We start from the raw sequence: 11470 nt of genomic DNA on the forward strand, positions 1-11470 counted from the left end.
CCCCCACGCGCGCGCGCAGAAGCGTGTCCTTCCCCTCCATCTGGATTCTACTCGAGGCTCCCATCCGATCCACCAGCTCACCAGTAAAGCCGCTTAAACTGCTGCAACGTTGCTCGTCCTCCTGCAGGAGAAAGGAAAGAAGTGGCCGAGATGAAGCAAGCTTTACAAATTTATTTGGTTGATCCACGCGTGTAGCCTCCGGCTTTGGTGGCAACGTGGTAGTAAGTTATGTGGCCGTGTCGTTTTCTGCCTCGAACCCCATAGGCCTCATACGTGGTGTATCATTCTTAATTCATTCACCACCATTCACTCACCTTTCACTCGCCATTCAGCATCCATTCATTGCCAGTTATTCATTCATGTAGCCTTCATTTGTAAAATCGAAGTGAATTCCCTGCTTCTAACACCTGACAATGTAACTCAACGAAATTTTTCATGGCAAAAATTATAGTCTCGCACAAAGGCACTCTGCGCGCTCTCCCTAGAATTTGAATGTGAATCTAAATATAAAAGATAGTGTAACAAACCGACATTCCGTCTGCTTTGGAAACTGTCAAAAGCAAAGGGTCTGTGAGCGAAAACTAATCATCAAACAACGGACGCAGACGTTCCGCCAATGTTATCGGTACACGAGTTTGATGAATGTGTCACAGCGACTTGCGCTTGGGTATGAAGGCCCGACGTTATTAAGAAGTTGAAAGGATGAACGTTCTATTTCTTCCGGTCAACACCCGTCGGTACATACCGTAACCTGACGTCTTGCCGCGGTTGTCAAGCAGAAACAAATGTAAATATTGTTAAATAAGAATATTTTAACTCTGTACGCTTATTTTTATTTTCAAATGTTTTGACAGATTATATTGAAAATATGTTTTTCCTTATAGCTTTTTGTTTAAGATATTTCATCCGATGTCTTTTGATGTCTATCAGTATACAAATAACATTCCCTTCATTGAATTTTTCTTCTCTAAATAAACAGGTTTATGAAATTTACAGATTTTGAAAAATGACAACTCCAACAAACAAGACTATGGAGAAAACAAGCAAACCTGTGAAGAAGGAGTCTGTGCAGGTTGTTGTAAGATGTCGACCCATAAATGAGAGAGAACTAAGAGAGGGCCATGAGAGGGTCGTTGATATGTTTCCATCAAGAGGCGTTGTTGAAATACGCAATCCTAAGGAGGAGTCACGTGAAAGTATTAAAACGTTTACCTTTGATGCTGTCTATGATTGGAACTCTAAACAGCAAGACTTGTATGAAGAAACAATTAGACCTTTAGTCTCATCTGTACTTGACGGTTTCAATGGCACTATATTTGCCTACGGTCAGACTGGAACAGGAAAAACTTACACAATGGAAGGCTGTAAATCTGATGCAGATGCAAAAGGAATTATCCCAAAGTCTTTCGAACAAATCTTCAGTCACATCTCTAGGCAAGCCAATATGCAATACCTTGTACGTGCTTCATACTTGGAAATATATCAAGAAGAAATTAGAGATCTTTTAGACAGAGATCCAAATAAAAGACATGATCTCCGCGAGAAGCCAGATACAGGAGTGTATGTAAAAGACTTACAGTCCTTTGTGTGCAAAAGTGTCAAGGAAATTGAACAAGTAAATATTAACTGTTTTAAATTGAAGTTTAAAATTATACATGTCTTAAAAATTTAACTTGAAAATATTTCACTTTTTTAATAGGTCATGTCAGTTGGGAATCAAAACAGAACAATAGGAGCTACCAACATGAATGAGCATAGTTCTCGCTCCCATGCTATTTTTATGATTACCATTGAAATGAGCCAAACATCAGAGGATGGCAAAAATCAAATACGTGTTGGTAAGCTGAACCTTGTGGATCTTGCCGGTAGTGAGAGGCAAAGTAAAACCGGTGCATCTGGAGAACGCCTCAAAGAAGCCAGCAAAATCAACCTATCCCTCTCAGCTCTTGGTAGGATTTATTTCGTTTTCTTGTTATTCTTTAATTAGATGAGGTTGTGTCTTATTTTTGGGGGTTTAATTTTTCAGGAAATGTGATATCAGCTTTGGTAGATGGGAAAAGTCAACACATACCTTATCGCGATTCAAAGCTAACCCGTCTTTTGCAAGATTCTCTTGGTGGTAACTCAAAGACCATTATGGTAGCAAATATTGGACCAGCAAGCTACAATTATGATGAAAGTTTGACCACATTGCGCTATGCTAACCGTGCAAAAAATATTAAGAACAAACCAAGAGTTAATGAAGATCCTAAAGATGCCCTACTAAGACAATATCAGGAAGAAATTGCAAAGCTTAAAAACATTCTTGCCGAACGTGCTGCTCAAAGAAGTCAAACCTTGTCAGGAAGGAAGAAGAAACGGAAGAAGAAGGATGCTGCTGAAGACTCAGATGGATCTGACGAAGAATCCTCTAAAACAGAGGAAGATTTGCTGAAGGCCCAAGAAGCTCAACTTGAGCAGAAAAAAGAAAAAATCTTAAGCAATAAAAATGCAGTGTCTGAGGAGGAGCAGGCACGTCTTCTCAAAGAACTGGAAGACAAGAGAGCTTTACTTGCCCAAGAAAAAGCATATGCTGAACAGCTTGCAGCAAAAATAAAGTCTATGGAAAGCAAGCTCCTTTGTGGTGGAAAAAATATAATTGATCACACAAATGAGCAGCAGAGGGCACTTGAACAGCATAGAGCTGAAATTGCTGAAAGAAAGAGAAGAGAAGTGGAAATGAAACAAAAATTGGAAGCCCAGGAAGAAGAAGCAACTGGAATTCGGGAAACGTACACCAACCTCCAGCAGGAAGTGGAAATTAAAACAAAGAAGTTGAAAAAGATGTACGCAAAACTGCAGCTTGTTAAACAGGTATGGAATTAGAAAGAAGTGAACATTTAGTATTGGTAGTTAATGTTGTTTTATTTGTACTGTTCCATAAAATGAGGGAAATTTATCTGTTCAGGAAATTCAAGATGTTACTGAAGAATTTAACAGAGACAGACGAGAGCTAGAATCTACTCGTAATGAACTCTTAAAGCACCTTAAACTTCAATATCTTATAATTGACAATTTCATCCCACCTGAAGAAAAAGAGCGTCTCGTTGAAAGACTGAGGTACGATGATGAAGAAGATGTATGGAAAATGGATCCTCCTCCTCCGGAACAGGTACAGTTCGAAAGTTGTTCTTCTTGCCCATAATTTTAAGTGACTTATGAAGTTGTTTCATGACTCGTTATTGACTTGTTTCAGCTACCTGTGTTTCGAAGACCAGTGTCAGTTGCTGGCATGCGTCGCCCAATGTCAGAATATGCTCGTGTAGCCAGTAAAGTTGGTGTTAGCCATCGGTTTTGTGGAGAAAATATCATACGCCTAGAGCTAGATCCCCACCCACGCACTACTGACGATTACACTGGACCAGCTGTGGCTCCTGCCATCATGTCTGTCCTTGAGGCTGCATTGAAAAAAGAAGAAGACTTAGATGTGGATGCCTCTGCAGCTGTACGCCATCATCGTATTCGCTCAGGTCGTCCCATCCCTCCATCCATGGCTTTAAACACTGGGATACCTCTCTCAGCTATCTCAAAGAGTGCCATAACAGGTGGTACTGGTGCAGCAAGTAAGAAGGTGGTTTATCCAAAAGCTCGGGGACTTGTACCAAAGTGAAACTTGGCCATTAGGTAAAATAGCTTATTTTGTGATATTGCAAAAGTTGCATATTTAATAGCTTATGCTATAGATTACATTTTCTTTTGTTGAATTCGTGAGGCATGCCATTTAGACCAACTCTAGTACTATTAACAATGTTTTGTTATTCTTGACCTAATTTTTTTGGCCGATTTCAAGTCTCTCTTCTTGCGTGTTTCCTCGCCAATTCATTTTGAAAACAATTTTGTTGCAGAGTTTGTCTTTTGACCAAGACTTCTGTAGAAAATGTTTGTAGAGGATCAGGTCTTTCATCTGTTTGTTGAGTATAATTACTCTGTTCTGACTGGTGGATAAGTCAGTATCATAGTACTTTCATTTTGTGCGCTGGTTTCTGCTAATGTGATCAGTTTCAGATTAATGAGGTCGGTATGATCAAACTTGCCATTGATGGGTCAAGGATTTGATGCATCTTTTTGAGACTGTTCTTACCCAAACATTCCTAATATCAAGTGAAATAGCTATATGAAAGCATCCATGTTTTAATGTTTTGCGCTGTTCTCTAGTCGGAATGGAGGTGCAATTTTTTATAACGTATCGTATGTAAGATTTAAAAGCTTGTGCCATGCTTGCATTGTGCCATTAGTTTTGGGCGTCTTGTAGCCAGAATAGGGAAATACTTTGACTCTAAATTTTTTTACTATCTACTATTCCTAGTCTGGTATTTTTTTACAATAATGCTCGAGTAGCTTCTTAAACTTTCTGTTTTATCATAATTTGTTAATTAATAGGGCCTTTCCATTGTAAGGATTTTTACTGCTCTGTTAGCTAACAGAATTACTCTGAACATTCCTGTTGTTCAAAAATAGCTTCTTTCAGGTTTAAGGTGTTGACTTTTTATTTATGATGTTGCAGTCACCATCAGTATTATTCTATCACAAGTTTTCAATGATAGAAAACTTCTTTCATTCACCCTTGATTCCTTTGTTGACTTTTTTCTGGAGTAGCAGTATTGTAAACACTCAAAAATTGGTTATTGCTACAATTTTTGGAAAACTCAACCATAAATGGTGGAATGTTGAATGTTTATGTTTGTATGATAGGTTGACCTGTGATTTAGAAGGGAAGAACTGTGTTACCAATAAGTTTGATAAAGACTTTAGGTGTACGTCACATTGGACATATGAAGTGTCACTCATTCTAGTCAAACTCTTGAGCCAAAGTGTATTCACTTGAAGTCAGATAACTACAGAATATCCAATGCAATGCTCCTATCATAGTTATTTCACCAAGTGTTCAATTTTAAGAATTTAGTTCACTGCGCACAAGGCTCAGAAAACCAAATTAATGACCAGGCACTTGTGTATTACATGTAAGTATTTTGCAAAATTTTTATGCTGTAATGTTGCTGTGATCAAAAATGTGTTTTGAAACACCAATGCACTTTCCAATAAAGTGATTTTACTCATGACCACAAGCCTCCTAAATATTATATATGGTTTCCTCTCAAAACATATTTTGTCCTTTGAGGGTAACATAAAACATTAAAAGTCAATTGCATTAAAGGCAGTTTATTATAAACAAGGGATCATAATTGCCTATGAACCTAGCTTTCTCTTAACACAATAATTTCAGTCTGTTGCTTGCAAACCAGGAAAGACGAAATAAATCAGACACAAGTTTTGTGCAGTAAGTCATAACCAAATGTAAATTTCCTGAAATACAAAGCAATTTCTTACGTTGTCAAATTAAATTCTTTAAAAAATTAATACTGGGGACATATTAGGAACAAATTCTAGGTTATTTAGAAAATTGACAATATATGTAATTTGACATGTATGAATTGGGATCTACTACCCTGAAACAATAACACAGAACTAAATCTTGTTTTTTAAGAACAGAAATCATGAACCATGAAAACATGATGAAAATCATCAATTGCAAGGTGCCTGCACCACATTCCTATTAAGATCATTAAGAATAATCGGAAAGGTTCCAAAATATTGAAAGTATAGTTGGCTTGAAAACCATGAACTGCAGAGAGAGAGGCATGGTAGAAAAATTCTATTGAGTTTTCACATGGAAATGATCCCTTTCAGTTCAGTACGTAATAATAAAGCTCAGGTTGACGTGTCCTCTAAATACTGTACTTTTAACGTACAATAGGAAACTGAACCCAACTCCAACATATTACTTTGAGGAAGTACTGGTAGGCACTTTGCTGAACACATTAATAGAGAAGAAACACATGACCTTGAAGTTAGTGATAAATAGGGCTTCCTTACACTGAAAATTCTACAAACCATCAAACATGAGGCATAAATATAAGTTATGAAGTATATAAAAAGTTACAAAAGAAGACTATTGAGCCCTAGATAGATATTTGCTACTTGTGTTTCAAGTGAGCTGACCACGGTGCTTTCAAAATAATAGTATTCCTCAAAGACGAAAGCACCAAGTTTAGTGGTATGAAACTGCTCAATGATACAATTAAAATAAATCTACACAGAAACACACTTGTCATTCAGTCACTTTCACATCAAATGTACAAATCTCACTCCGAATGTTAGTTACAATCAGATAATTCCAGTAATACATCATGTTGTTCTGCTGGACATATCCACATTACTGTCAGTATTGCAATTACTTTTAAAATCACTTTCCTCTACCAAGAATCTTTAACACACAACTTCAGATAACACAATGGACTAAACAGAAGTCCTTTGACTTAATTTAAATTTATCAAGAAAAAGGATTTAACAAATACATAAGATGTTTAAAATTTTCCCCAACTGCAAAGAGAAATTTGAGCTCAATTGCAGCTTTGGTAGCAAATGACAGCATGGAAAACACATTCACTTCCAAAATTGAGTACATTGCAATACTACAGTAACAATTCAGATTATAAATTAAAAATAATCCTCATAGGAAATAATCAGCTTGTGGCTTCTTTGATGGAATACCTCTACAATCCTGAGGGGCAGCCTCAAATATTGTGAAGTCTCGCTGCAAATGTTCATTCAGTTCCAAAATAGCAGCAACATTTCCACATCTGGAATTGTTTAAAAGAAAATAAATTACTTTTGGGTTTCTAAGTCAAAATGAAAATAGGTATGTGTGTGTGTGTGTGTGTTCACCTGTAACAATAGTTGGGTGCTGACCAGACCGTTAGCACAGTCTCATTAAAATGCCACTTGTATCCTTCCATCACCAACTGATGTGCTCGACAAATCATATCAATGTCATTGGCAGCATTGAACTGGACAACTACATCGGAGCCGAACAGATAGCCGGCTCCACGCGGACTCACACCCCAACCCTGAGTGTCTGCTCCATTACAAAAAACGAAACTCAGTTAGACAGCTTAGTAAATTACATCACATAAAAGATTGGAAGTATAAAACAAGGGGTTTGGAATGCTTGTAAATGCAGCTTACCTTCAGGATCTGACCATAATAAATCACACATGGGACCATCATGAGGAACTTCTTGTTTCCTGTCAATAGTTCTAATTTGATCTAAAGTCTGTATTGATGGTGATAAGCCTCCATGAACACAGAATATCTAAATATTGTAAGAAAGACAAAGATAAAATTAAACAGGAAACCAAAGATAAAATCACAAATACATTATTGTTTAAGGTCTACCTTTCCATCAATAACAGCCGACAAACTGAGATAGTCAAATATTTCGGTGCAGTATCTCCATACAGTAACACTTCCATACTTCCGCAGACATTCATCATAAAATCCATAAACCTGTGTGATCTGTCTTGATTCATGGTTTCCTCTAATTAAAGTTATCCGATCTGGGTAACGTACCTAAAATAATAGATAAAAATGTGATAATAGGTTCATAGTAACATTTATAGTAATAAATGATAGCAAGAAAGGTTAAACATACTTTCAGTGCAAGTAGCAGAAGGAATGTTTCCACACTGTAAAACCCTCTGTCAACAAAGTCACCCATAAAGAGATAATTTGTTTCTGGGACATCACCACCAACTTTAAATAGCTCTTTTAAGTCATAGAATTGACCATGAATGTCCCCACACACCTGAAAAAATTGATGATGATTGAAAAACACTGTGTATTATTTCACAACCAAATACGGCAAGTTCAAAACTTACAGTGACAGGTGAGTCCACTCTCTGCACATTACTTTCTTCAACAAGGATCTCTCTTGCTTTTGCACACAGAGCTTTTACTTCTGCTTCCTTAATTATTTCACATTTCTTCAACTGTTCTATTTGTCTATCCAAATCACTGAAGTCACTCATGATGAATGGTTAAATTTCTGTAAAAATATGAATGTTCCATTTCAACGCACTTTTCATACTAACAAACTAGCACACAATGGACATTTCTAAAGCCAAGAAAGTAAATAAGCAAAAATTTTAATACGTAGAAAGAAAATATGCAGGATTGGGGCAGTTAAAGAATAAGTTTTATGGCAGGAAGGTCATGGCCAAAGTGTTCACAGCATTCAACAAGACATGACAGGAAATACATTTAGAAGTGAAACTAAAACTTTTAAGGTTAGAAGTGGGTAAAGCACAAAGTTGCATTGACTTATAGGGTACGCGGAGTTAAGAAGAATTAGATGAAACTAAGTACTCGAACAACACAGGTGATACATTTGTTTACACAAATTTCCAAATAGTGAGAATGATCTCATTTCCAACCAAGCTGATGCACTACGCATCGGCGGTTGCGTTCAGGCGTTACAGAAGTTATAAGCAGCACTTTTAACGGTGACTAAAATGAAAGAGCGATTAACATCATGTTTGAATTGCAGAAGTTAAAATCCAAAGGATAAGGCCTTACCTACAATATTCGAGGAAGAACGGGCGTTCACAAATTGCCCTAAACAACAGCTTTGTCGGCCATGTACTGTACTACCCAAGATGCTTTGGGAGGTGGCACGGCCTCCTGGGCCTGGGCAGCTGTTGGGAAATGCAAGCCAAGGTGTTACGGAACTTAGGAGAACACTTTCGGCGATAGTGTTTGAAACCTATGATTTCTAACGCAATGCTTGGATTAAAGAAGAGACAATTTTAGAACAGCAAACCACGCTTGAATCACGGCGGACCCAAAATTCATAAACATGAGACAACGATTTCTCATACTTTGGCGGTTTTTGAAACCGGCAAGATGGCGTCGCAGCCGATAAGCCGATGCATTGTGGGTGCTGCAGTATGCCCTTAGCGGCGACTGCTAGCAGTGGTGGTGGTAGCGAGGAGCAGTTGAGATCACGTTGAGTTGACAGCGGCCTTCGTCGTGGACGATTGTCAATTAGTCTTGTTTAAGAGTTTCGCGTGTGTTGCCGGGAGGCGGAAAAGCTAGTGTTTGTGTCGTCTTGTGGTTGCAATAATTGGATTAACATCGCCATGGGGAACATTTACACCGTCGGCCCAAATCAAGCGCTGATTGTCTCAGGTAGGTGTAACCGCAGGAGTATGCCCGTTTGTTTATGTTCTGGCGCGACCAACTCGTGTGTGGAATAATTGCACGAATGGGTGCTGGTGCTGTGGATCGCCTTGGGTTGACACTCTGTGCATGTTACAACTCTGTATTTCTGTAAATGTGCAGTGATTCAAATATTTATTCATTCATATCATTAATTCATATTTTTCAAGATTCAAAATTTCTGTTTTTCTAAGGCAAAACACTAGTATCTATGGATCTTTCACTTTCTGTCATTTGAACTAACATTATGTCTCTCGCACATCCTCCCAATAAATTTTTACCACTTTTCAAATGGTATCGTGATCATGTTTTTACAATTATATTATATTTCTCACGAAAGAGACTAGCATATATGGCCATTTAGTATGATTAGTTCGTCAACTGACAAATTTTAATAGTCCGTCCAAGCACTCTATCTCCATGAATCGTGCAGTACCCGAAGTGTATCGGCTGCAATAAGGGGTGTTCACTTCACGCTGCAGTAGGTAAATCAGAGTCTGGCCTGAGAAGCATGCTTATGGGTGCAGAATCATTTTGATGGTGTGACTGTTTGCCTTGCCAGTTAGTTTTCTGATGCATGGGGGCGATTTTGAGGCGCCTTGTCTCTGGCTGACTCTAACCATGCACGAGTGGGGGTTGTAGCCAAGGGGGTGGGTGGCGCTGGTGAGTGGGCGGGCCGCCGGGGCCGGCGGGGCGGGGCGGGACGGGGCGGCCGGACGGCGGGGCTGCTGGCCGCAGTGGGGTGCACTGCCGGCTCAGCTTCCACCCTCCGGGGCGGGGCGGGTTGGAAGAGCGTACGAGAGGGGTGTGGCGAGGCGCTCGGGGTGGAGTGGTGGAGAGGGGAGAAAAGGCAGGAAAGGGGAGGCAGGCGCCGGCTCGGCGGGCCGCGCGCCGCGCAGTGCGACGCCAGATCAGCTCCTCCGCCGCCGCCACAGCGACGCCGCTCCCTCCCAGCAGCTCGCACTGCTCGCAGCGCCCCCGCCGGCCCCGTCGTCCTGCCCCGCCGTTGTCTTCTTGAGGCGCACGGCGCACGCCGCCGCCGGCGCCCCGGCCGCTATCAACTCTCCGTTGCGGTCTCTGAGATAACCACGGCACAGTCCTGGTCGCGGCGGCCGGTGGCGCGGGCGCGGGCTCCTCGAGATGCTCACTCAGTCGGCGGCATTCCGGAGGGGCCAGTATGGGGCCCCGCGCCTCTGTATGAGTAATAGAACGCGCGGTGGGTGATAAGCTCTGCGCCCAGAATACCCGGCGGCGGCGGGAAGTGGGGGGCGGGCCCTCGGGCGGGCCGGCTGCCCTGCCGTGGCGCCGTGGCTCTGCCGCGCTGCCCGCCCTTTCAGGGCCCTTCTTAGCTTTCTGCCCAAGCCCAGGAATCATTCATCCTCCCCGACCTCCCGCAACCTGCGGACGTGCGGCGTGGCCCGGCCGGGGCCTCGCGCGTGGCGTGCAGGGCGCCCGCCACACGCCCCCGCGCCGTCCCCGCGGACTTGGCGCCCCGTCCGACCCTCCGCCCCGGTGACCGGCCCGGGGGGCGGCTCCCTCGTGCTGTCCTCGCCTCGCCCCTGGTCTGGTTGGTCTGGTATGGCGTGCGTGTTACACCCAGTGCCGTGGCCACCACCGTGCGCCCTGAAGGTCCCGGCCTTCCGCGACCCTTCGTTTGCGGTTTACCCTCTCACTTTCTAAAACCATCACAGCACGTCCCCACACACCCTATCTCAGTTTCTCACACCAGCGCTACTTTGAGGCCTTCTTTTCCTTCGCCATGTCCACCCTCTGTCGCACCCTACTCTGCCGCGCTGGTGGATCTCGTTCTTGAAAGAGGTGCGGCGACCCTCTACCCCTGCGTGCTGCTGAAGGCGCGCTGGACGTGTATACGGGGAATACACTTAGCAGGGGGCGGGGGTGGGTTAGGTTTATTGGGGTCACGACGCTCCCTTGATAGGTCACGCCCCGCCTACACTGCAAGTTTCTTACGAACAACTGCTCTTCGTAATGTACAATGTCTTTGAAGCATTTGCAATGCAGATGATTTGTTTGTGTTACGATTAGCCTCGTTTGTATTACATACAATCCAGGCTGTTCGCGCATCTGCGAACCGGGGCTGTTCGTATACATGCGCGAAGAATCTTTTGTAATACTTCGTTGTGCTTCGTTTAAAACCCCGATTCTTCGTCGTACAAACACTGCTGTTTGTAGTGACAAGTTCTAGCAACATGGCCGCGGTCCTGTCGCCCGCACCACGCCCCGTCCCGCCGCCACACACTGCTTCACACAGCGGCCGCTGGTGCGCCGCTACCGCTCGCTGCCGCGTCCTGCCCCGCCGGTTTAGTTGATCTGTCGAAGGTCAAACTTGACGCGGGCGGGGGCCGGCGGGTGG

At 42.4% G+C, this 11470-nt stretch overlaps 3 protein-coding genes across 7 annotated transcripts in view; 2 read left to right on the forward strand and 1 right to left on the reverse strand.

Annotated features, from left to right (window-relative positions):
• Positions 1 to 519: 519 nt before the first annotated feature.
• LOC113214216 (kinesin-like protein KIF3B) lies at positions 520 to 5099 on the forward strand. Of its 3 annotated transcripts, none has more exons than XM_052266728.1 (6): positions 520 to 787; positions 885 to 1615; positions 1700 to 1949; positions 2027 to 2853; positions 2948 to 3151; positions 3236 to 5099. In XM_052266728.1, exons 2-6 carry the CDS (start codon positions 1007 to 1009, stop codon positions 3647 to 3649), a joined length of 2304 nt encoding a protein of 767 aa, XP_052122688.1. In that variant the 5' UTR covers positions 520 to 787; positions 885 to 1006; the 3' UTR covers positions 3650 to 5099. The 3 variants fall into 3 exon arrangements, with proteins under 3 accessions (XP_052122688.1, XP_026289305.1, XP_026289304.1); XM_026433520.2 differs by having other exon boundaries at positions 980 to 1615; XM_026433519.2 differs by having other exon boundaries at positions 521 to 787; positions 997 to 1615.
• An 80-nt stretch (positions 5100 to 5179) lies between these two features.
• On the reverse strand, positions 5180 to 8728 carry LOC113214224 (serine/threonine-protein phosphatase 4 catalytic subunit). 3 transcript variants are annotated; one of them, XM_026433532.2, is made up of 7 exons: positions 8459 to 8728; positions 7758 to 7924; positions 7532 to 7684; positions 7276 to 7449; positions 7066 to 7192; positions 6766 to 6958; positions 5180 to 6680 (listed from the first exon to the last, which is right to left on the reverse strand). In XM_026433532.2, exons 2-7 carry the CDS (start codon positions 7905 to 7907, stop codon positions 6551 to 6553), a joined length of 927 nt encoding a protein of 308 aa, XP_026289317.1. In that variant the 5' UTR covers positions 7908 to 7924; positions 8459 to 8728; the 3' UTR covers positions 5180 to 6550. The 3 variants fall into 3 exon arrangements, with proteins under 3 accessions (XP_026289317.1, XP_026289318.1, XP_026289316.1); XM_026433533.2 differs by having other exon boundaries at positions 6766 to 6955; positions 8455 to 8726; XM_026433531.2 differs by having other exon boundaries at positions 8455 to 8726.
• Positions 8729 to 8831: 103 nt separating this feature from the next.
• LOC113214223 (flotillin-2) overlaps positions 8832 to 11470 on the forward strand; it is a 203807-nt gene continuing 201168 nt past the window's right edge. Inside the window, exon 1 of the mRNA XM_026433528.2 lies at positions 8832 to 9066. Coding sequence (XP_026289313.1) covers positions 9018 to 9066 — 49 coding nt within the window. The 5' untranslated portion in view covers positions 8832 to 9017. The remainder of the gene's footprint in view (positions 9067 to 11470) is intronic.

Source organism: Frankliniella occidentalis, unplaced genomic scaffold (assembly GCF_000697945.3).
Source record: "Frankliniella occidentalis isolate FOCC.00 unplaced genomic scaffold, Focc_3.1 Scaffold42, whole genome shotgun sequence".
NCBI classification, from domain to species: domain Eukaryota; kingdom Metazoa; phylum Arthropoda; class Insecta; order Thysanoptera; family Thripidae; genus Frankliniella; species Frankliniella occidentalis.

What these genes read in the sequence shown, in the direction of transcription:
- LOC113214224 (XM_026433532.2), bottom strand. Translation starts at nt 7,907, where the DNA reads ATGAGTGACTTCAGTGATTTGGATAGACAAATAGAACAGTTGAAGAAA. An exon ending in CGGCTGTTATTGATGGAAAG is followed by an intron (nt 7,193 to 7,275) that starts GTAGACCTTAAA and finishes TACAATATTTAG; the next exon opens with ATATTCTGTGTTCATGGAGG. An exon ending in GCACCCAACTATTGTTACAG is followed by an intron (nt 6,681 to 6,765) that starts GTGAACACACAC and finishes AAACAATTCCAG; the next exon opens with ATGTGGAAATGTTGCTGCTA.
- LOC113214216 (XM_052266728.1), top strand. Translation starts at nt 1,007, where the DNA reads ATGACAACTCCAACAAACAAGACTATGGAGAAAACAAGCAAACCTGTG. An exon ending in AACTGCAGCTTGTTAAACAG is followed by an intron (nt 2,854 to 2,947) that starts GTATGGAATTAG and finishes TTATCTGTTCAG; the next exon opens with GAAATTCAAGATGTTACTGA. An exon ending in ATCCTCCTCCTCCGGAACAG is followed by an intron (nt 3,152 to 3,235) that starts GTACAGTTCGAA and finishes GACTTGTTTCAG; the next exon opens with CTACCTGTGTTTCGAAGACC.